The 23,762-nt window shown below is 47.4% G+C and overlaps 2 protein-coding genes across 5 annotated transcripts in view; one reads left to right on the forward strand and one right to left on the reverse strand.

The window, feature by feature from the left end:
- The first annotated feature begins 5,275 nt into the window (after nt 1-5,275).
- Nucleotides 5,276-14,636, forward strand: GHRH (growth hormone releasing hormone). Of its 2 annotated transcripts, none has more exons than XM_036419059.2 (5): nt 5,276-5,379; nt 10,090-10,190; nt 10,488-10,592; nt 12,052-12,171; nt 14,504-14,636. In XM_036419059.2, exons 2-5 carry the CDS (start codon nt 10,111-10,113, stop codon nt 14,517-14,519), a joined length of 321 nt encoding a protein of 106 aa, XP_036274952.1. In that variant the 5' UTR covers nt 5,276-5,379; nt 10,090-10,110; the 3' UTR covers nt 14,520-14,636. The 2 variants fall into 2 exon arrangements, with proteins under 2 accessions (XP_036274952.1, XP_045430414.1); XM_045574458.1 differs by having other exon boundaries at nt 14,501-14,628.
- An 8,672-nt stretch (nt 14,637-23,308) lies between these two features.
- The window catches only part of RPN2 (ribophorin II), a 50,650-nt gene continuing 50,196 nt past the window's right edge, over nt 23,309-23,762 (reverse strand). For all 3 annotated transcript variants that reach the window (XM_036418071.1, XM_036418070.2, XM_036418068.1), the window contains one exon: nt 23,309-23,634. In XM_036418071.1, coding sequence (XP_036273964.1) covers nt 23,622-23,634 — 13 coding nt within the window. In that variant the 3' untranslated portion in view covers nt 23,309-23,621. The remainder of the gene's footprint in view (nt 23,635-23,762) is intronic.

Below are 23,762 nucleotides of genomic sequence, written 5' to 3' on the forward strand. Positions count from 1 at the left end.
CTAGGAGCACGCCTTGATTAGAAAGCTTTATATGTGTCCATGACATCTCACTAAAGCTGGGTGTAGGGGTGGAGAGAAAGTTAGAGGCTCCGAGAGAAATCAGATCTGGTCTCAGATATCCCAAGAGTCTCAGGAAAAGAGGCTTTTCCACGTATAAAATCTGTCCACCACAGGCAAGGCCAGGCGACAGGAGTGGTGTGTGGGGATGCTTCATGGAGAGGTGGGATCTAAAAGGATCTTTACCAGGGAAAGGTTGCTCTAAGGATCAGCTGGGGACAGCCTGCCTGTGCCAGCGTGCCTGGCACCTGCTCTGTGTCTAACCAACCCAGAAAAACAACCTGGTTAACACTGATAAAGACTGACTCAGGGCAGCCCCGAAGATGCCAAGCCAGGTGACTGTTTAAAATCAGGGAGTAACACCCTCACTGGTTTGACTCAGTGGAAAGAGAACCTGTGGATTGAAGAGACCCGGGTTTGATTCTGGTCAGGGCCACATGCCTGGGTTGCGTGCTGGATCCCCAGTGGGGGCAGTGTACTGGAGGCAGCTGATCGATGATTCTCTCTCATCATTGATGTTTCTCTCTCTCTCTCTCTCCCTCTCTGAAATTAATAAAAATACATTTTTAAAAATAATAAAATGAAAAGGAAAGTAACATTTCCAATCAACCCAGAGTCACTTAATTATTCACTAAGTACAATCAACGTCACCTCTTAAAAAAACTCTTCTAATGATCTTCGCAAATGCAGGCTTTTCCAGAAAGAAATGAACTTCTGAATCACCACCCAATCATAGGCCCTTGTGCTTGGGTAGCATGTGAAATAAGGAAAAGGAACCTCATTGGCCCCCATTTTATAGAAGAGGAAACTGAGGCTCAGGGAAGTCAAATGGCTTTGTCTGGGGCTACCCAGTAAGACAGGGGCGGGGAATGTCCCGCCCGAGGTCCCTATAAGGCCCTTACAGCCCAAGAAATAATTTGGTCTGGCCCTGCCCATGGCCCAAGGCATTAGGGGTGACTCAATTAAGTGTTCACTCAAATACAGCAGGTTAATTTTTAAGTAGATAATTTTGTATGGCCCGAGAACGATGTTGTAAATATCCAAATGGCCCTTGGCAGAAAAGTGTCCCCACCCCTGCAGTAAGGCCAGCCAGGGATCCTCACTCTACACAGCACCCGTGAGTACTCCTGTGATATCGGCTGCTGCTGAGTCCATAAAAACAGGCCTGGCAGGCGGGGTCAAGGGAACCTGGGAGTCTGGGGTCCAGGCCTCCCCTGCCCTGCACGGTGGCCTCAGGCTGGGAATGCTGCCAGCAGCCGGGGAGAGTGATGAAAGCAGCTTTCACAAAGCAGGGTCTGAGGCCCTCAGACAGGCCCCCTTTGTCATGTCCTCTGCCCCGCCACCACCCCCGTGCTTATTGCCTTTAGCATCATCCTCTTTGAATGGCTGGCTCCAACACACTGGAAATTTGCAACACAAATGCTCAGCTTGTCTCTCCATGGAGCCCCCCTGCCTAGCCTTTTGGAGCCTTTTAAAGCCTGCCTTTCTCTGGAGCACTTTCTTTCCACAGCTCATGCCCCCAGCCCCTAGAAGCAGGCACAATTGCTAATTAACGCTGGGTTAAACCTGCAGGCAAAGCTTGTCACCCAAGATGGCTCCCAGCCCTCCTTCCCACTGGCTTCCCAGCGCTGGCCATGATGACTAGAGTAACACCTGCCATTTGCCAGAGGTAGCAGACACTTTAAATGTATATTTCTTTTTTTTTTTTTTTAATATGTTTTTATTGATTTCAGAGATAGGAGATGAAAGATAGAAACATCAACGATGAAAGAGAATTATTGATCGGTTGCCTCCTGCACACCCCCTTCTGGTGATTGAGCCTGCAAACCGAGCATGCGCCCTGACCGGGAATTGAACCATGACCTTCTGGTTCATGGGTCCACGTTCAACCACTGAGATACACTGGCCAGGCTGCATGCATATTTCTGATCCTCACGATAACATGGGGAGACAGGTATTATCACCCCCAAGTACAGATGTGGTAACAGGGGCTCAGAGAGATGAAACCCCTTGCCATAATCTAAAAGCTTGCAAATGACAGCTGAGTTTCAAATCCAAATCCATTTGCCACCCAAACTCCTGCTTCCTGTTTTAGGCTTTTCTCTGCTCCTGTCTAATGCTCTCCCAGCCTCACTGTGTCTTCGCTCTTCTCTCCATTCCCATGTCCCTCTCTGGGTCTACCTGCCCGAGGTAATTCCTCAGCTCCTCACATGCCCGCCTCTGGAAGCTCTCTGAAACCAAGTGCTCGCCTCTTTCCTCTTAGCACACGAGAAAATGCCACTCAGGGGGAAAAAAGCCTACCCACCCTCCTTACAGAAGACATGAGACCCGGCCTCTGGAGATGGACTGTGTGTGAGCCTAAGTAGGCACTGTATAGGTGTTTGTGGGAAGAGGAAATAAATGCTTATTTAAAAACTGGTGGGATGGCTCGCTCTTTAGCACTCTTTGTGGGGCAGGTAAATGGCACTGCCCCTTTGGAAAATGGTTTGGCCATCTCTTAAAAGGTTAAATCTTCACTGACCCAGCAATTCCACTCCTACGTACCAACCCAAAAGCAAAGAAAGCATATGTCCACACAAAGGACATACATGTTCATAGCAGCATTATTCACAATAGCTTCAAACTAGAATCAACCTCAGTGTCCAGCAGAGCGAATGGGTACAAAACTGTGGTTCGTCCATACAATGGAATACTGCTCAGCCACCAAAAGGAACTGACTGCTCACACTGGAGTCGACACGGATGGATCTCAGAAACATTAGGCTGAGTGCAAGAAGCCTAACACCAAAATGGAGATGCTGTGTCATTCCATTTCTGTGAACTCTCTAGCAAAGCAGAGACAAAAAAAAAAAAAAAGCAGATCCATGGTGGCCTGAGACTGGAGACAAAAGTGAGAATTGACGTCAGATTGGCTGGAGGGAACGTTTGGGGAAGGTGTCCTAAAACAGGTGATGGTGGCACAGCTGTGTAAACTTATGAGAACTCAGCGAACCACAGCTCCCAACAGTGGCATAGTATGTGAATTATTCTTCAACAAAACTGTTCAAGTTCTTAAAAAAAAAAGTAGAAGAAGAATGGGAAGACCAAGGAAGGACCTTAGGAAATCATCGGGTTGGTGTGGGGCACTGAATTGTTTGAGTCCTAACTCTACCACTGCCCAGCTGTGTGACTATGGGTACGTGGGTAACCTCTCTGTACTTCTGTTTTCTCGTTTATAACAACAATTATAGCAGTGATAAGAGCCAGTTTATGAAACTGACTCTGTGCCAGGCTTGTACTGACTGAACTGTTACATTTCATCTGCACTCAACAGCCCATTTCACAGAGGAGAAAACTAAGATCAAGCATGAAGTCCTCAGTGTGATATCTGCCACATGGGATTCAGATTCCCATGGCAGCTCCTGTGTCCTGCACCTGCACTCTGGCCTGGTGTCCATTCTGGCTCCATGTGGTCCCCACCTTGCATTTGCTGAGGTAACGCCATACTTCCCAGCTACATCACAGAGCCCGCTGGCCTGGGGCCTCCCGACTATTCCATCTGCCACCTGCTGCTGTGACCCGCCAGCCCACTCTCAATCCCTGGAGATCTGGCCTGACCCTTCGTGTCCAGGCCGGCAGGGTGACACGCCACCCAGTCCCTGATTCTGTGGGGGAACAACCCATATTTTCTCTGCTCCAAAAAACATGGCTCAGTGCAGGCTAACAAGCAGGACCGTCAAATGTCATTGCTCGGAGGTTCCTTCAGAAACCGCTGGTTCTAACTGAGTCACAGGGAGTCTCCACTCTTCCCTCTTCAACCAGAGCAGCCCAGTTAACTTTTAAAATCTGATTTCTATATTGCGCCTCCAGAGAAGATTTCCAAAGAAAGGGATGTGTGTGTTTTTGTTTTTGTTTTTAAAGTTTGGGAGTCGCTGTTGGCTGCCACCTCTGGACTTTCCGCGTATAGAAACTGAGGCCTGGAGGGGAGAAATAACTTGCTCACGTCACAGAGGTCGTGATTGACAGATCCAGGTGGGTCAGCAGGTCTCTGTATTGGAAGCTTAGAGCCCTCCGCACCAGCCAAAAGGGAAAACAGTGTCTCTGCCTCACACACTTTTATGCCTTTTTTTTTTTTTTTTTTTTAGGATCCTTTGGCTATAGGCTAGAGAAATCTGGAAGCACAACAACTCTCGCAGGATTTTCGTTCCCTTTCCTCTCACTTCACGCAGCTCTGAGGCAACTACCGATTTGGCTGCCTTGACACATGTTGACGGATGCTCGCTGGGCAAGCTGCCTCCACCAGCCTGGGACCACAGCACGTGTAAGTCAAATAGAGGGAAATCTTGATAATTGGACGACAAGGGAGATGGCGAACAACTTTCCTACTAAGGAGAGAAAAACACTTATCCGTAACGTTGACTCCCCTAAAGTCAAATAAAGCTGCACACGGACAGAACAGAAGTATACGAACTTTTTAAAAGGCACGCTGATCTCAGCAGGTAAACGAGCCCTTGGTGTTTTCACCGTACGGAGTACTCCAGTTATTGGAGTAGCAGTCCCAGACTCCCTGTTCTTCCCGGAATCACATTATAACTTCGTCCTCTTGTCCACTCGCTCAGAGAACAAGGGAGACTCCACTCTGAGCCTCGAGGCTTATGATTAATTAAAAAGCAGGCAAAGATGTATTGAAATCTCTGGCCAGGACAGACGCGAGAGCACCACACGCAGGTGGTCTCCACACAACCACCGTTTCAGGGGTAGGAAGTCCCTTTTAAAGGTTCAAACCACGGGAATTTTTCTTTGTCCTAAATTCTAAATCTTAAAGATTACATTCCAAAGACTGGGGTCAGCCCGCAGAGTCGTTGCTAGTCACATCTTGCTGGACATTGGAATGTGGCCCTATCTTGCAATAGCTTATAATATAGAAGCAGAGCTCAGAGGTTATCTACAGTTTCTATCTCCGACGGTTACTGAGTCAGTGGGAATTACTCTCCTGTGCTGCTGGTCCCAGGGAAGGGAAAACTGCCTTAGCCTCCAAGTCTCCACCTGAAAGCTAAGGTAAATAGCTTTCCCCCCAGCCCGTGCTTAATCAGGTGCAAGAGCCAAACTAGAAGGGTTAAAATTCAAACTGCAGTTTTTTACCAAAGTATGGTTGCCACTATATTTCAGTCAGTGTGTTGCTAAAAACGGTCCTTTGGTTGACCTGTGAGTAATTGATTCTCTGACGCGGAAGACACTTAGGAAAATGAAGGTATAAATGGTGGCAGTGCTGCGCCGCCACCGAAGCAAACGCCGAGCTGAACCGGAGCAGCGCCGCAGCTCAGGGGGACCGGCCACGTCGCAGGTGAGAGGGGCTTGTTCCCAGGGGCTGGGCTGCAGGGCAGCGTGAGCGTTGACCTTCTCATCAGCTCAGACACACCAAGCCAGAGAGGCCTACCTCCGTGCTCTTTGCCGTGGTCGGGTGAGTACCCGGAGAGCCCTCGTTAGGGGATCGGGAACGTGCATTTGGCGGTTGGCACCAGACTGAGGCTGCCCGGGATGTGTGGCCCCTCCGCCCGCGGAGAAGGGGCGGCAGACAGACGGACTCCTGCAGGTGCCTGTGGGGGCGGCGAGGCCTCCCGCTCCGGTCAGTGGGCGCAGGCAGGCTTCTGGGGCGGGACGTGGGCTGGCTGCGTGCTCCTGTCAACCGGATTCCGTGTGGGCCGGGAAGATCAATACCGCGCATCGATCGCTCGGAACCGATTCCACATAATTGCCTGGAAATTGATAACATTTCGCTTTCTTGCTCAATTGCAGCCGCAATCATTCCTCTGGGTTTTTTAGACACAATTACCTGCCCTTGGCGCGCTCCATTACCCTCCTGCTTATTTCCCGATCTTCGCTTTAATGGTCTCGAAATATTCGTGTCTTTCATCATAAGCCACCTCAAACGCTTTCTGAAAGGAAGTGGGGGTGTCACTCTCTTGGGTGACGACAATTCTAGACAATTCCTCATGAAAAACTTGGATTTTTTCCTAAGACTTGGGAACACTACTGGTGAAACAGTTTATAAACTGGACCAGGGTCCTTATAATACAAAGAATATTAAGGAAGGTAAAAGGCCCTCATTGGTTTGGCTCGGTGAATAGAGCATTGGCCTATAGGCTGGAGGGTCCTGAGTTTGATTCCGGTCAAGGGCACATGTATGGATGTGGGTTCAATCCCCAGTGGGGGAGAGGGGAAGGAGGAGGAAGGGTGTGTGGGAGGCAGCCCATCAGTGGTTCTCTCTCATCCTTGGTGTTTCTGTCTCTCTCTCTCCCTCTCCATTCCACTCTGAAATCAATAAAAATATATTTTAAAGAAGAAAAAGAAAAAGAAAGGTAAAATATTTTCTCCTTAGATTTTGAAAAGTGGCGTTGCTAGCTTGGGCACTTGAGAGCTGGCCTCTGTCGTTAGCTAAAGGCACGTCTGCAGAATTCTCGCAGCATTTGTGGCATGAAGGCTGGCCAAAGGCGGCACCTGGTGTAGATAAGTGCCCATTTACCTGAATCCAGATGACCGCACATATATCTAATCCCAGAACTCGTTTGTAAGCAGTGGGGAAAGCTAACTGATCCTCGTAATGACAGATAATAAACTCTAAAATGCTTTGGAGACATCAAGGAGTTGTCGATGATGTTGTTGGATTCGTGCTACACCTAAATCAGTGAATCCTAGCTCTTTAGACTGATCGTGTGGAATGTGTCTGTCAACAGCTATGTTATCCTTGGTGATGCAACCTCTGTTCTACTCCTAGCATAAGCTGGATAATTCTTACTGTTTTCCATCTCTGTCCAATGGGCTTTTCAATCCCATGGCTTGGGTACTCACAGCCCAAAGGGCACAGTGGTGTCTTGACCCATCTCTGGGGCACTTGGTTCATGGCAGATGCTATGCCTCTTGTTTGACCAGACTGCATAGCTGCTCATCCTGAATGAGCAAGGGGTTACAGATTTACTATGACTTGTCCCCCAGAGTCTGCCCTCTTATCAGCTTATTTTCTACTCCCTAAACCAGGGGTGAGGAGCCTTTTTTCTGCCAAGGGCCATTTGGATATTTATAACATCATTCATGGGCCATACAAAATTATTAAGTTAAAAATTATCCTTCTATATATATATTTTTAAATATATTTTTATTGATTTCAGACAGGAAGGGAGAGGGAGAGATAGAAACATCAAAATGAGAGAGAATTATTGATTGGCCGCCTCCTGCACACCCCCTACTGGAGATAGAGCCTGCAACTCAAACCCAGGTATGTGCCCTGACTGGGAATTGAACCTGGGACTTCCTGGTCCATAGGACAATGCTCTGTCCACTGAGCCACCAGAGCTGGGCCTGCTATGATGGTAAACATTTAATTAACTTGCCCCTAATGCCTTGGCAGGGCCAGGCCAAATGATCTTGTGGGCCTTTATGGCCCGTGGGCCGGCCGGTCCCCACCCCTGCCCTGAACCACTGAGTGTAAGCACAGGCCAGCCAAGCCTGTGTTCCTGTTTGTCCCCCCTTTCTTCCCCAGAGAGCAGTGACAAAGAGCAAAAGCTTCCCATTTCCTCCGCAGGTGATGCATTCTGAAGCGCCCGTGAATGGGGAGCGCTGTCAATAGGGTATTGTATCTGGGAGGCTCCCCAGCAGAACAGGGGGAAATCAGATGGCCTGGGAATTGCGAGGCCCATTCTGAAGTGCACACACCGAAACTAATTTGATGGAGAACCATAGGTAACGGCCTCCTCCTAGCCGGGCTCATTTCCTCAGCTATAAAATGAAGATCAGCCGAAACTGGTTTGGTTCAGCGGATAGTGCGTCAGCTGCAGACTGAAAGGTCCCAGGTTCGATTCTGATCAAGGGCATGTACCTTGGTTGCGGGCACATGCCTGGTGGGGGTGTGCAGAAGGCAGCTGGTCGATGTCTCTTTCTCATTGATGTTTCTAGCTCTCTCTCTCCTCTCCCTTAAAAAAAAAAAAAATCAATAAAATATATTTTAAAAATAAATAAATAAATGAAATGAAGATCACCCCAAAGGTGAGAGTAAAGGTGGGCCGGGTAGGCCAGGAGGGCACAGGGGCTGAGAATCACTTGTGCCAGTGCCTGGAGAGGGGGCAGGAGGTGAGGAGGCCAAGGGAGGGCTTAAGCCAAAAGCAGGGATTTTGGCTTGTTCTGGAGGGGGTGGGGGGCAGGCAAGGACTTCTGCACAGGCGAGTGGGGCTGTTAGGGGATAGATGTGCTCAGGTGTTTAAAAGATCAGCAAAAAACGCAACTGGCATGCCTCAGTGATTGAGCAAAAGCCTATGAACCAAGAGGTCATGGTTAGATTCCAGGTGAGGGCACATACCAGGGTTGCAGGCTCAGTCCTCAGTGGGGGGCGTGCAGGAGGTGGCCAGTCAATGGTTCTATGATCATTGATGTTTCTCTCTCTCTCTCTCCCTCTCCCTTCCTCTCTGAGATCAATAAATACATATTTTAAAATATAAGTAAATACATAAAATAAAAGATCAACCATGAAGAGGAAAGCCCAGGCTGGAGCAGGGGGACGGAAAAGGCCGTGGTTGTGTCCAGGGGCTTTCCTTGCCTCCAAAGGTCTCCCTGCTCAGGGACCTCTGGAGGTGGACTCAAGGTCAGCAAAGGGCAGCCATGTGGGAAGCTGAGGAGGACAGAAGACTGAAGGTCCTTGCTTTGGGGATTAAAGGCCTAAGTTTGATGCAAAACACATCCGAGGGGCTTGTCGCATAGATGAAGGTGTAGGAGCTCCGGATGGCATGGCAGGTGGACATCCAAGGGGCATTCCTCAGGGGCAGGGCCCTGTTCTCATCTTTTCTCTAGCCCAGTCCTTATCAGAAGCTTAGCAAGTACTTGCAGGATAAGGGGAGTTGGACTTGACACGATGCGAGAAACTTCCTAACAAGAAGAGCCTTCTGGAAACGGGACAGATGTGCTTCGCGGCCGGGAGGTCCTGTCTCTCACCGAGTGTCTGAGCAGGAACGGGAGGACTGTCTGGGGCGGGGTGGAGGGGGGTACACATCACGAAGGGGCTGAAGACAGGCCTGGAGGGTGGCTCCCTCCAGCTCTGGAGGTGGGTGTGGGGACCCACCCGCTACCCCGTGTGTGCTCAGGACCCAGTGTCCGGGAGAAGGGGGACAATGCCCTGAGAGGGCACGTGAGCCCAAAAAAGGAAGATGGACCCCACCAGTGCTGAACCTGCTTGTGGGAACGCGCTCTGAAGCAGTGAGGTGGGGTGGTCGTGGGAAAGGCAGGGTCCTGCCTTCTCGGGTGGGAGGAGTGGGGGGCTGGTGAGGCTTCTGGAGAGGTCTGTATCCCCGTGGATGTCCTCCTACTGAAGTGGGGGAGGGGCCATGGGAGATGGAAAGACCCAGATCCTTGGTGACTGAGTCGCACCAGGGCAGAACTCCACCCCCACCTCCACCCCCACGCCGCTGAAAAAGAGGAGGGCTCTTTCCCTGTTGACAACTCTTCCTCTAATTGCAGAATACTGTGTCAGCAGGCCCCAATTACAGTAATTACGTGATGATCTGTGAGATAATCCTGCTGCACAAAGCTCCCCAGACTCCTGGGCCTCTTTCAGGACTCAAACTCTTCAGTGACATCTAAGCATCTAGAGCAAGATTTATAGACTTCCCTTCCATCCAACTCCGCACAAAAACAAAGGAGAGACGAAAGGAAGGTCATTGCTCCTTCCATGCCCCTTGTTGAGGCTTGAATTCCATGTCTAATGCCTTACAGGAAGGGGTAGTTCACCGTTATTTTTAATTTTCTGTTCAACCCTATGAGGTCAGCAGGATAGCTTTATCAGGCCCATTCTACAGATGGAGAAAATGACGTCAGCACTTGTGACTGGCAGAGGCGTCCCTTGAACCCGGGTCTGTCTGACTTCCAGAGTCTGGGTTCTTCTTCCTACCCCACTCTTCCAGAGGACAAGGACCAAGGCTTGCACGAAGCCAAGTCTAGGGTTGGGCCCAGCCAGCAAAGGGCATCCCTGTGACTGTGGCTCCATCTGACCTCCCCTCCTGTCGCTTTCCAGGTGCCACCACAAAGGTGAAGGATGCCACTCTGGGTGTTCTTCCTCATGGTCCTAGCCCTCAGCGGTGGCTGCCACTGCTCCTCACACTCCCTGACCCTCAGGTAAGCAGTCCTGCCAACAAGGCCTGGATTTCCGCCACCCCAAAACCATCCCTACTGGAGGAGGGGTGCTTAGAGGATGCAGAATCCAGCCATTAGGTGGCCTCCACCATCTCCTCTGGCAGCCCCCACTGCCGGTTCTGGAGGGGGATAGACTCTGAGCTTTAAAGAGGTTGTCTAGCCCCGGTTCCAGCTCTCTCTGGGAAAAGGGCCATACAGAGACCTAATGAATGCAGCCACCTCTGTCCCCTCACCCGGGCCCGCCAGACCCCCCTTTGACCTCTGACTCCTCCCGCATAGGAAGCCACGGTATGCAGATGCCATCTTCACCAACAGCTATCGGAAGGTGCTGGGCCAGCTGTCTGCCCGCAAGGTGCTCCAGGACATCATGAGCAGGCAGCAGGCGTAAGCAGACGTTCTAGGAATTTCTTTCCACACTGTCACTGCACCAGAGTTTGGAGGGACCAAGTCTGGTTTCTTCCTCTGCAAAGCATCTGTCGTTTCTGGACTAGCCACAGCAGAAGGACCCCAGGGTCAAAGCTCAGCTGACCTCTAGCTATTGAACACTTGTTGTATGCTTCTCTCTATGCTGGGCTCAAACAGCCACAATTCCGATGGTCGTTCCCATAGGCCGTTACTCTGTGCCAGAGACAAAGGCTGTGTTGGGATACTGACATGCCCTGGGCACAGTGCTGGACACAGTAAGCCCTTGGAACTGTGAGCCATTACTCCTCATTTCTTATTTGCTCTAATAGCCCTAGAAAGCAGGACTCTTACCCTCATCACCTGGAGCCATTAATAGCTTCTGAAGGACACACACCAAACAGTGGCAGATCTAGGATTCAAGCAGCCTAAGTCCACAGCCCGTGCATTTTTCAGTTTCATTTTGAAAAAATTTCAAACTTACAGAGAAGTTGCATCAATAGTACAAAGGACTTCCACATACACTTCCCTATATTCAATAATTTCTAACGTTTTTGTCATATTTGCTTACTCTATAGCTATAACTAGATATAGATCTATATATACAGCTGCAAACATTATTATTATTATTATTATTATTATTATTATTAAGAACTATTGATTGCAGAAATACGTACATAAGGTAAAAAATACTAGTGTCTCATCAAATGACCTTTTAACCCTACAAACCGTATTAATACTACGTATCGTGCCTGCCCAATTTAATGAAAGACAAAGTTCTCTACCTAAATACATTATACTAACCACTATCATGTATAAATACCGGTAATTATCACTAAGGGTCCCTATTCACATGTCAGCAGTTATCCCAAAGTGTCCTTTATAACAAGTATTTCTTTTCCTGATTCAGGACCCAACCCAGGATCATGGGTTGTATTTAGTTGTCATGGCTCTTCAGTTTCTTTCATCAGGAATAGTTCCTGTCTTTTAGGCCATGGATGAATTTGTTCAGTAAAGCCCATTTGTTTATAGAATGTCTCTCATCTTGGACTTGCCTGATGCTTCCTCATGATTAGAGTCAGTGTGTGCAATGGAAGTGGAGTGTCCTTCTCAGGGCATTGTCTCAGGAGACACATGAGGCCATTTGTCCCAGTATTGGTGATAGCTTTGATCACTTGGTTAACATGGTGTCTGCTGGGAGATAAGTTAATATTTTCCCTTGTGTAATGAATAAGTAATCTGTGGGGAGCTACTTTGCAAATGTCTGTTTTGGAGCCTATACCCTTCACTACATGTATAGGCCTTCCTAAATGTTGGGCATCTAATTCAGTTGGATTAGATACCAGATTTCAGAACAGGGACACACCCTTCTCTGCTCACCTTGCCCTGGCATCCTACCCACAGAGCAACCTCAGCTGTGTCTCCTTTTCTAATGGAATAGAGAGAGAAACCAGGAGCAAGGAGCAAAGGTGTGGCTTGGGCGTCAGGTGGACAGCATGTGGGAAGACCAAAAGCAGACGGCATTGGAGAGCCTCCTGGCGGCCATGTCGCAGAAGCTCAGGTGGGAATACATGCATGTGTAAGTGTATGTATAAGTATGTGTATGTGTGTGTGTACGTGTGCATGCACATGCGTGTATATGTATACCTAGGGAGTTCCAAGCATTCCTTCTCCAAGGGTCAGCAGGAAAGGAAAGAATCTCCTCTCCTCCAAAAGCATGGGGCTCGGCCACGCCCTCCTGACACACATCAGGACCTGGATGAAGGGATAAAATGTATGACAGTGATTGGATCTTATCCACTGCTGTGTCTCCTGTGTAGCAAGAGGCTGGGCTCAGCGTCTGTGTCCAAAAACATAACTCACCCAGTCGTTCTGGAACAGGACCCAAGAGCCTGAACACTAACAAGGGCTGGGGCGGTTCTGTGGGGTGTGCTCTGGGTTCCTTGCCAAGTTCACAAAACTGTAAAATCCCAGGAAGACCTGCCCCTCCCAACTCCCTCAGGTAGACCAGCACTCATGTGCGGGGAGAGATGGGAATGACATCCCATCTCACTGGCCCTCACATTCCCACCGGGAGTCGGGGAAGATGAGGAATGAGCTCTCCCATTTTACAGAGGAGGGAAACTGAGGCAAAGGGGCAGCGGCTGGCTCCAAGTCAGGGACTGGTAGGCCCAACCGAGACCTGCTGCTTCTCTTCAGTTCTTCACAAGAAGCCCACTTAGCGGGCTGTTTCCCAAGAATGACACGATGGTTGGGAGAAACTCTGCTATATTTTTTAGGCTGATTTTCAACTGTCAGCACAAATGTGTCCCAGCATGACTTTGCCAGGCACTTCTGGGCCTATTAAGCAAACCCAGTTCCCAGCAGAACTCTCCACGTGCTCCCTTGCCTTCCTTCCAGCCTAATTAGACACCCAGAGCTCGGAGATCTCACCAACCTCAGTCCCGTGGAGATACAAGCCGCGGCAGGCTGACGGGCCGCGGCAGGAGGGGTGAGCACCGGGCTGGGAGGCAGGATGCACACCTGAGCCCAGGTCTGGTTCGGCAGCCCATTCACTGTTCACAGCAAGTTGGCTGCCTAGTTTTCTTCTCTGTGAAAGGAGGGGGTCAGCACCGACTACCTCTAAGGTCCCTCATGCCTCTGAGAATAATGCCTACCTTGTGCCTCTCATGCTGGGATTAGGTCATCACTCACCTGCTTTATGGCTCACACAAGGCCCAGTAGGGTGGAGCGGCCCCGAGGAGGGCCAAGTCCTAAGAATGCAGGCTTTGTTCCTGCAGGTTAAAAGCCAGAGGCTTCACGGAGCTCAGATTCACAGAGCAGCAGGGAGGGGCCTGAGGCTGCTGTGGCCATTGTTCTCCCTCCAGCTCAACTGCTGCAAATACCAGGGCATCACTGAGGGGCCTGGGAAAGCATAAAATACCAGTAAGTTCTTCCACCTTGACCGTGCAGAGTAGGATGATTTGGCAGATGGCACACTTTTGCACCCACCAGGCTCCATGTCCAACCTAACAGCCCTGTAAAGTAACTGAGGGTCAGATCTGTCTGTTCTCCTGGCCCGTAAAAACTTCCAATGCCTTTTATGTGCCAGCCTCTGAGTTGAGGGAATAGCGGGGACAGCAGTGGTCCCTGCTCTCAAGGAATTCATAATGCAGTGAGATGGACAAAACTTAAACAAGTACTTGTCAGTGGATTATTTAATTTGCGATACATGGTAATAGACATAAGGGATGTGGTGAATGTGTGTTCTGGAAGGTGACTTCCAGGGAAGTGATCAGCCTGGGGTCTCAGCGGAAGAAGATCAGCAAAACTGGGGCTAACAATGAGGTTCTTTTTAACATTTATTTTGTGGCATTTGTTTTTGTCTGCCTGACTTACTTTACTTAGTATAATACCTTCTAGGACCATCCATGTTGTTGCAAATGGTACTGTTTCATTCTTTTTTATGGTTGAGTAATATTCCATTGTATATTCCATTGTGTAGATGTACCACCTCTTCTTTATCCAGTGGCCTACTAATGGGCACTCGGGCTGCTTCCATAGCTTGGCTTCTGTAAATAATGCTGCAATGAACATAGAGGCATATGTATCTTTTTTAAATTCAGGTTTTGGATTTCTTCAGATAAAGACCCAGAAGGGGGATTGCTGAGTCATGGGATAGCTCTCTTTTTAATTTTTTGAGGACCCTCCACACTATTTTACACAGTGACTGCACCAATTTGCTATCCTACCAACAGTGCACAAGGGTTTTCTTCTTAAGAATGAGATCCTTTTGGGAACCCAACAGTCAGTCTTAAAACTGGAACATCCATCACCCTGGTTTCAACCGTTCATGCCCAACCTGCCCTTTCTTCAGTCCCCATGATTGAGCTTTTTCTTTCTTTCTGCAGCAGGAATTCCCAAGAATGAAGATTCTGCCAGTGTTTTATGCTGCCTGGAGCCAAAACACAACTGCATCCAGTTCATCCTATTTAATTTTTGACCCACTTTTTCATTTATGAATACAATAAAATTCCCCTACCCTGGTCTGCAGTTCAATTTTATTTAATCTCCCACCTAATTTGTATGTGTTTTACATAGTTATGTTTCCCAAAGTGGTATTACATGGTATAATAAAAAAAAATAACTAACATTTACCAGACTGGGCAGTACCAACTAGGCAGCTGCATGCCTAGAATCTCCTATACTCCTCACACAGCCCAAAGGGAGGTATTGGCACCCTTCTCATTTCACAGACAAGGAACCGAGGTACAGACAGATGAACGGGATTGCCATGATCACAGCCAACAAAGAGAGAGCTGGGATTTAAACCAAGGCAGTCCAGCCTAGAACCAGCTTCTTAACCATATTTTTCTACTCTGGGCCAAACTCATCCTTCATTCATTGGATGACTTGTTTATCTATAAGCAGTATCATTTATTCATTCAACATATATTTATAGAGTACCTACTATGTGCCAGGCATTGTTTTAGGCACTGGAAATATAGTCACAAACAAAGTCCCTGATCTCATTGAGTTTACATTCAAATTAGGGGAAGAATGACAAAAACAAGTAAATGTAGAATACATCAGATAGTGGCAATTACAAAGGATAAATATTAAGGGGGTGGGAATGCTGGAGGGCATTGTTTTACCTATAATGTACGCTGGTAGTGGTGGGGGAAGGCCGCAATGATAAGGTAATGCTTGAGTAAAGGCATGAAAGGAAGCAGGGGGTTGGCCTTGTGAATATCTGGGTCAAGAACATTCCATTCAGAGTGAAAATCCAACACAAAGGCTCTGAGGCGAGAGCTGGGAAGGAGGAAGAATAAGGAGGTTAGAGTGGCCAGAACGGAAAGAAGGTGTTAGAGGAAGAGAAGGAGGCCCAGACAGAGCAGGAAGCCAGCTCATGAGGACCCTGTGGGGCCACGGTAAGGACTTTGGATCTCACCCTTGGTGAGACTGGAGTCATCACAGAGTTTAAACAGAAGAATGACCTGATCGGACCTGCAATTAGAGTCACTCTGAGATAGGGTCAGATTCTGAGTACATTTTTAAAAATATATGTTTTTATTGATTTTAGAGAGGGAAAAAGGGACAGGAAGAGAGGAACATTGATCCATTGCCTCCTGCCCAGCCCATACTGGGGATCAAGCTGGAAACCTGGGCATGTGCCCTGACCAGGAATTGAACCGACCACCTCTGGATGCATGGGATTATGCTCAGCCAACTGAGCCACACAGGCCAGGGCTCCGGATACATTTTTAGGGTAGAACTCATTTCCTGACGGACAGAGTATGGGGACTGGAGATGAGATTCAAATTTGAATGACTCCAAAATTTTTGGCTTTAAAATCAGGAACGTGAGTTAGATCACCAAGAAAAAAGTAAAGAAAGAATAGAGAAGAGATCCAAGAATTGAACCTGGAGCCTCCCCACATTTAAAGCTTGGGGAAAAAGATGAAGTAGAACTAGCAAAGAAGATTGAGAAGGAGCAGGCAGTGAGCCTCTGGGAAAACTACAAGAGAGAAATTTCAGAAGTCAACTGAAAAAAAAGTGTTTCAAGAGAGTGATCTGCTGTACAGAGTGCTGCTGATGGGTCAGGTCAGCTGAGAACTGACCATGGAAGTGACCATGGAGGACATTAATGTCCTTGGCAAGAACAGACTGGGTGGAACGGTGGAGGCAAAAGTCTGACAGGAGGGGGTTCAAGAGCAAATGGTAGGAGAGGAATCAGAGCTGGCGAGTATAGACCTAGCTGTCCAATATGGCAGCTACTAGTCTCAGGTGGCTATGAACACTTGAAATGTGGCTAATATGAACTGAGACATGCATTAAGTGTAAAATAGACGCTGGATTCCAAAGACAACATAAGAAAATAGCTCACTTTTTTTTGTATTGATTACATGTTCAAATAATATTTTGGATTTATTAGGTTAAATAACATATTTTAAATTTTTCATCTGTTCCTTTTTTAGTGTTTTTTTTTTTATTGTTACTAGAAAATTTTAAAAATCACCTATATGCCTTGCATTACATTTCTATTGGACAGCACCCGTGGAGATAATTCTTTTATTTTTGCTATAAAAGGAAGATGAGAACTGAAGTCACTGACCAGGGGTACTTATGTCAGTGATTGTTGCCAGTGGAAATGGTATTCTTTCACAGTTTCGAGAAAAGCATGGGAGGAAGAGGTCTGGTGGTAAGAATTATTTGGGTGGAAATAGAAGGCTACCCCGGGTATGATGAGATACCGGGTTCCCAGTATCTCATTTCCGTCCACCCCATCATGGAAAAAGTCCTACCTGGTCTGTGTGAGGCCCAGACATAGGGGCCAGTGTCCAGACATTTTGCACCATTGGCTTGGCTCATGGTAAAGCTGAGTCCATTCCAGTGTCTGTCTGTCCCCATCCAGCCCGCATAGCCTGCTTCCAGCTGCACTTCGGCTGGCGCTGCTGCACGCAGGCTCACACTGTCTGTCATGGGCCCCAGGTGCCTGCTAGGCCCACGTGGCTGCCATGGAGAGAAATGCACAAGCCACCTGGGCAAGCACATGTTACCAGGTGAGAGGGACTTTGTTAAGCTTGGGTTATATTATCTCCTACTTGGGGAGGACCACGTGGGCTTTCAAACTAACCAATGAACTTCCCAATCATTTGGGGTTCTCTCCCTAATTAGTACATTTCCTCAATCTTCCCGGTGGGGGTCTGTGTCCCTTATCCAATCGACCCTTTCCCCAGACTAGACAGGCAGGCCTCTGTGGCTGCCATCTTGGCTTTCACTGTGCATGCCTCATAGAAGCATCTTCAATGTGCCATTTTGTTTTCTACTGGGCATGTGCCCAACAGAGGAATTTTTCCCTTTATTAGAGTTCTACCTTTCCCCCAGTAATCTGCAGGGAGCTGCCCTGGGACGGTGTGAAGCTATAGCTCTCCAGTGAAACCGGCCCAATATTGGATTCAGCTTTCCAGTTTATTAGATTTAATAACATTTGATTCCCATTGTTCCCTTCTTTTATTAATATCTAGCCACCTACACTAATACAGTTACTCAACTTTTTCCGTTTATGAATCATTCCACTTGGGCCAGGTATTTCCACACAAAACCTGCCTCTTATTAGAATCTGTGAACTTTCCAGGGGGATCAATATGCTATACAGGTGTCTCAGAAGTAAAAATCCATTGAGCTGCACACTTAAGGTTTGTACATTTTACTGTAAGTATATGAAAACTTAAAAAAAATATATGTGAAAAGTCTGGGTGACAGGATGTAAGTTTGACTAAAAGTAGAAGAATCGCAGATTTTAGTTGGTGGGGACTCAGAGATGAGCCATGCCACCTCCGTCATTTTCCAGCTGGGGACACAGTCCCGGGAGCTTCCCTGCCAGCACGAGTACAGAAAGCCACCTTGGTTCTCCACAGCAGCGCTTGCCAACCTCTCAGACCTCACGGACACCAGTGGCCCTTGGACCACCTGTTGGCAACTGCTGCTTTACAGGGTTTAGACCACCTGCTCTCCCTGGAAGCCCAGTCTACCTTCCAAGAAAGGGTGTGAGTCGTGGAAAACCCTGGCCACAGGCCACTGGCAGAAGAGACAATACGAACAATGGAGAAACAAAAGCCCCCTCAAAAAATAAAAAAAATAAAAAAGGCTGGCCATTGAGGGCAGGCGGCCCACTTCCATCAAGAGCGGCAGACAGCCGGGAACCTGCGGAGGAACAAAGGAGGGGACTGCTGAGTAGGGGCCTCACTCAGGCCAAGCTCACGCCCACTCCTCCCCCAGACCCACCTGTTCATCTCTTTCCTCCTCCTGTCTCCACAGAAGCCGACTCTGAGGGCTCTCTCAACTTCCAATTAGTTTTCAAATGAAATCATGACCACTGGGGACCCGCCGCTACTTGTGGTTTTCAAGGTGAAAGCAATTATAAAGGCAGAAACCATGATGGCAACAATTCCGGTGCTTTACCACCATTAACGACGACACTAATGGAGTCTTAAAAGACTTAACCCCTCTCCACAGAGGTGCTGGGAGCTTCCTGTCCCGTGGGGATCCTACTTAAGATCAAGTGCTATTTTTCCCCCTAAAGAAATGCCCTAATCATCGGGGGACTGGTTGCTTTTGATGATAATCCCTTATGGCACATGTGTCAAACACAAGGCCCGCGGGCCAAATCCGTCCCGCCAGGCCTTGCAATGTGGCCTGCACCGCGCTGTCATCACTGCACTCCGCTGCGTTTCCATCACAATGACAGTTTATGACTGTTCAGTAAACCATTCGGCCCTCGATTTAGGCTGGATTTTAGATTTTGGCCCCTTCTCTGATTGAGTTTGACACCCCTACTATGGTTAAAGTTCACCCAGAGGTTTCCCATGCATCACTTCATTTGCTCCACCACAGCCCTCCGGAGAAAGGCAGAGCAGGGCGCAGGCCTCACATGGAGGCCAGAGGAGCACAGCCAGGAACTGATTCCTGATGCCAGGGTAGTGCTCTTTGTTGTTTCAAGACTCCCAGCCGCTCAGGAAATGTGAGCTGGGCAACCAAGTGAAATAAAGAACAAACAAACATACGTGGACCGGGTATAAACTGTTTCCTGGGCCGCGGCTAAAAGCACACAGGAAATAGTATCGACACTAATCAGAGCAAACAGTCAATGCTAAGTGCCAGGCCCTGTGGTATGTGCTTCGGGTGTGAGCTCAATTAATCCTTAGAAAGCCCTCAGAGGTAGTATTCCCATTTTATGGATGGGAAACTGAGACCCAGAAAGGTTTAAAAAAAAAAAAAAGATGTCTAAGGACACAGAGTGGGTCAGTGGGAATCTAAACTGCTGTGCTTAGTACTCCTTAGAGAAGGCCCAGCACGGCTGTGGTGTCAAAGAAAAACCAGAGATGCACAGTCGTAAAAATGTGGCTAAAACAGATTTTGCTCAGGACTATTGCAAGAGGGAAAAAGAGACCTCAGGATAGAACTTGACTCAATTCCAAATACTGCCTAGGTAAGTGAGAACTTTTGGCCAAGGAGCAGGGAGGAGATCAGGGGGTGGAAACTTTAAGAGGAAATGCCAGGGGTCAGTGGGATTCTGGCTAAACCGACCTAACAGTATTCCTGAGGGCAGGGGAGCATGACCAGTTATCACTTGGGAAATGTTGGAGGAGGAACTCATCAGATATCAAGGTGATCAGACATTGAGTGTGGGGGTTTCTGGTTAAATGGACTCAGCAGGGTTCTCCCTAAAACTAGATTCTACAAGGAAGTGCACAGATGGGCCTCGGCGTAGATTTTGAAGCCTGACTAAAGGTTGGTCAAGCAAAGTATCTTTATTAGTAGTAATGTGAGCGACAAACCCAGGGGATTTCCTTAGCTTTAGGAATGAGCCTACATAGCTCTCTAGTGAAACCGGACCAATATTGGATTCAGCTTTCCAGTTTATTAGGTTTAATAACATTTGATTCCCATTGTTCCCTTCTTTTATTAATAATATCTAGCCACCTACACTAATACAGTTACTCAACTTTTTCTGTTTATGAATCATTTCACTTGGGCCAGGTATTTCCACACAAAACCTGCCTCTTATTAGAATCTGTGAACTTTCCAGGGGGATCAATATGCTATACAGGTGTCTCAGAAGTAAAAATGCATTGAGCTGTACACTTAAGATTTGTACATTTTACTATAAGTATATGAAATCTGTTTTTGTTTTTTTTAATGATTTATAAAAATCAGACCTTCCCAGATTCTCCCTGCAGCCTTGCTCCAGAGCTGGCAGCTGGGCCCTTCAAAAAGTGTCACCAGGTGGGAAGCCAGAGAGCATGTGGGGGGAGTTCCTGCCTCTACCACATCCCAGCATAAAATCCTAGTTCTCTAGAATTTGTCGTTGGTCCTAAAATAAAACCTATCCCTTCACCATGGCCCTTAAAGGCTGTATTTGACCCTGGCCACTGTGGCTCCGATAGTTGGAACATCATCCTGAGCACCCAAGGGCCGCTGGTTCCATTCCCAGTCAGGACACACACCCAGGTTTCGGGTTGGGTCCTCTGTCGGAGTGTACACGGGAGGCAACAGATTGATGTTTCTCTCACATGGATGATTCTTTCTTTCTCTCTCTTCCTTTTTCTCTTTCTCAACTCAGTAAAAGCATATTCTTGGGTTAGGATTAAAACAAACAAACAAAACAAACAAACAAACAAAAAAACAGGGAGCATTTTCCTAATCCTTTGAGATTTTGCTTTCCAGCAGTTGTCATGTTAGACTCAAACTCAAAAATTCTTAAAAAAAAAAAAAAAACAGTAATTATTTAGGCTTCTGAGGATACTATTCTCCTTGCTAACTGCGCCCTAATTGCACTGGCCTACTTTCAGCTGAGTTATGCCAAGATCTTGCATCAGAACCTTTGCATTTGTTAATTCTTTGCCTGGAGTCTCTGCAAAGGTTCCTCCTTGTCCTTCAGGGCAGTTTAGCTTTCCCAACCCCTCTAAATGAAACTGCTTTCTTTAAAGCCCTTCTCATGTTTGTAATCCTTTTGCTCTTTTCCCTGTACCCTCCAGGTTCTAAGTGGACCAAGGGCAGGGAATGTATGTCTTGCTCACTGCTGTCGTTCTGGGCACAGCACCTAGTCTGGCACGGAACAAATGTGTGCTGTTGCTTGGTTCTCCTCTGGGTCTACAGGCCAGCCCTGCCTCTAGGAAGCCGTTTCCTGACTTCCTTTCTTCCAGCCACTGCACTATCATCAGGCCCAGTTCCCTTTCTCCATAATGCCTCCATCAGGCCTCATCCAGTCTGTCTTCCAGAACTGTCTAAGGACACAGAGTGGGTCAGGGGTAACCAGCAGCCCGCCCAGCTCTCAGCTCTCATCCCTGCCACACCACTCTAAGCTGAGGTCCCTAAGGGACACTAGAAGCCACCCAGCAATGGGAGGTCAATGAAGTATGGTAGCAACCATACTAACCTGCTATTTGAATTTTAACCCTGCTATTCTGGCTTCTGCACTTACTTACTTAAACAATAGGGTAGTTGCCTCAGCTTCCAGATTGAGACCTGGAAACTCACAAAGCTAACTTTCCTGTGCCTGTGGACCTGGACCACAGGAGATTGATTCCCATTGGCTCAGTAGCTCCAGGAGTTGAAATTGCAGACAACCTTGAGATTAACTTTGCTCAGCTCTGCTTCTATACTATTTGCTATCGCAAGATAGGTCCACATTCCTACGTCCAGCAGGATGTGGCTTGAAAGACCCTGCTGTTTGTTTCCAGCCTTTAGAATTTAGAACAAAGGAAAACTTTTGTGGTTTAGACCTTTGAAAGGACTGCCTACACCTGGAACAGCGTGGTCCTGAGCGTGGACTCCATCTGCATGTGGTGCTCTTGCGGCTGTCCTGGCCAGTTCAATAAATCCTTACCTGTTTTTTTAAATCAATAAACAGCCTCCAGTGTTCTTATTTTGACTCCAGGTTTGACACCACAACATTCAACATCTCATTTTCCCCTCAGGGTGGGATAAGCTAAAACTTTTTTTTAAAAGCAAAGCTTTCAGTTCTTTGTCCACAGGAGTGAAGTGGCAGGTGGAACAGCACATTGTGCTGTGAGGGCTGACACCTGTGAGGGACGGGGCTCTGGCACACTGGGGAGTGCTGGCCCCATCCATTAGGAGTTGCTATTCAGTTCCAGCTGATTATTGCCAGTTCTGAAACCAAAACCCAAAACCTAGATTTTTACATGAATCTTCTCAATTTGTAAATGTTAGCTACTAATTAAAAAACAAAACAAAACACAACAACCCACTATGGTCAAATAAAACATATCTATGGGCCGCCAGCTTGCAACGTTCGGGAAGGTGAGGCTGCCTTCTTCTCATCTTAGAGGCATTCCTGTAATTGCCCATTTGGCCCTCTTATCTGCAGAATCTCATTCAGAGCTAGCCCAAAGTTCCAGTACCTCCTTTTGCTTTTTCCCAATCAATATCTCAATTTCCTCACTGTAATGAAGTCCAGCTTAGAAAGCAATCTGAATAAAAAACACTCTCTACCCCCAAATTCAATACTGTTAGGATTAGCTGCATTTCAAAAGTTATCTAAATATATTAGATATGTTTCAATTAATAGAATTAGAAGCAATGAGCCAAAGTACATTACTTTGGGCCAGTTAAGGAAAGATGCCAAGCACTGAGACAAGTGCTTGAAATGCATCAAACTGCTTTAGTCAGATGAGGTTATTATCTGTTTTTTACTGAAGAAAAAAGGAGACTTAGAGAATTTCAGGCCCTTGCCCAAAGTCCCTCACCCTAATAGTGGTAACAGCAGGTTTGCCTGACACTGAAGTCTATACACTCTATCCACTTAACCACACTAATTCAAGGTTACTTCTCCAAGTGGAATTATATACCCCCATGTAATGGTGTCCTGGGCACAACCTCATAGAGATGTGTGTGATCCTGTAAGAGCCTAAGATAATGCATGTGGTCAGCCTTCCTTTGAGACAATGCCTCCCTTTCCCCATTGCACACTGACACCAAACTTTCAAGGCAAAAGCAAAGCCTTCAGATACCAACAGGGCCCGTATGCAGATGGTTGGTACCCAGGGCTGGAGGACAGACACGGGCTTTTCCAGATGAGAAGGACCAATGTGAAAGGGCCCGGAGAAGCGTTCAGGCTATTGTGTCAACAATACTTCCCAACTAAGTCCTCGTGTGTGTGCCCCAGGAGTCCCACAGTCCCAAACTACTAGAATAACTCTCAACCAAGCCTTTGTTCCCATTATTCCCTTTATTCCAAAACAACTTTATTTGGGTAAGTTAGGAACATTCACGGCATCCTGCTGGGGCATCATTCCGAAGAAACAGAATATCTGGGCTCACAGGAATCTGCTCTGTGTTGGGTCAATAAAAATAAAAATAAAAATAAAGCAAAAGAAAGTCTAACCATAATTTCAACTTATTTCTTTTTAAATAAAGTTTGTTTTTCATTCCTCTTTTCAAACCGAATTGTTCTTGACTCTTCTTATCGTTCATTTCAGGATTCAGAGTTTCCTTTCGACTTCTGGAACTAATGTGCTGTTCTGAGAGAAAAGGAGACAAATGCAAAATTATTGAAGGTTTCAACTTACTGTCACAGTTCCTAGCCGGTGACAAGAGAGAGACCAAAGTACTCTCCCACTATAAGTTCCCCTTAAAAAAGGAATAATTT

The sequence above is a fragment of the Pipistrellus kuhlii genome, unplaced genomic scaffold, assembly GCF_014108245.1.
Source record: "Pipistrellus kuhlii isolate mPipKuh1 unplaced genomic scaffold, mPipKuh1.p scaffold_m20_p_6, whole genome shotgun sequence".
NCBI classification, from domain to species: domain Eukaryota; kingdom Metazoa; phylum Chordata; class Mammalia; order Chiroptera; family Vespertilionidae; genus Pipistrellus; species Pipistrellus kuhlii.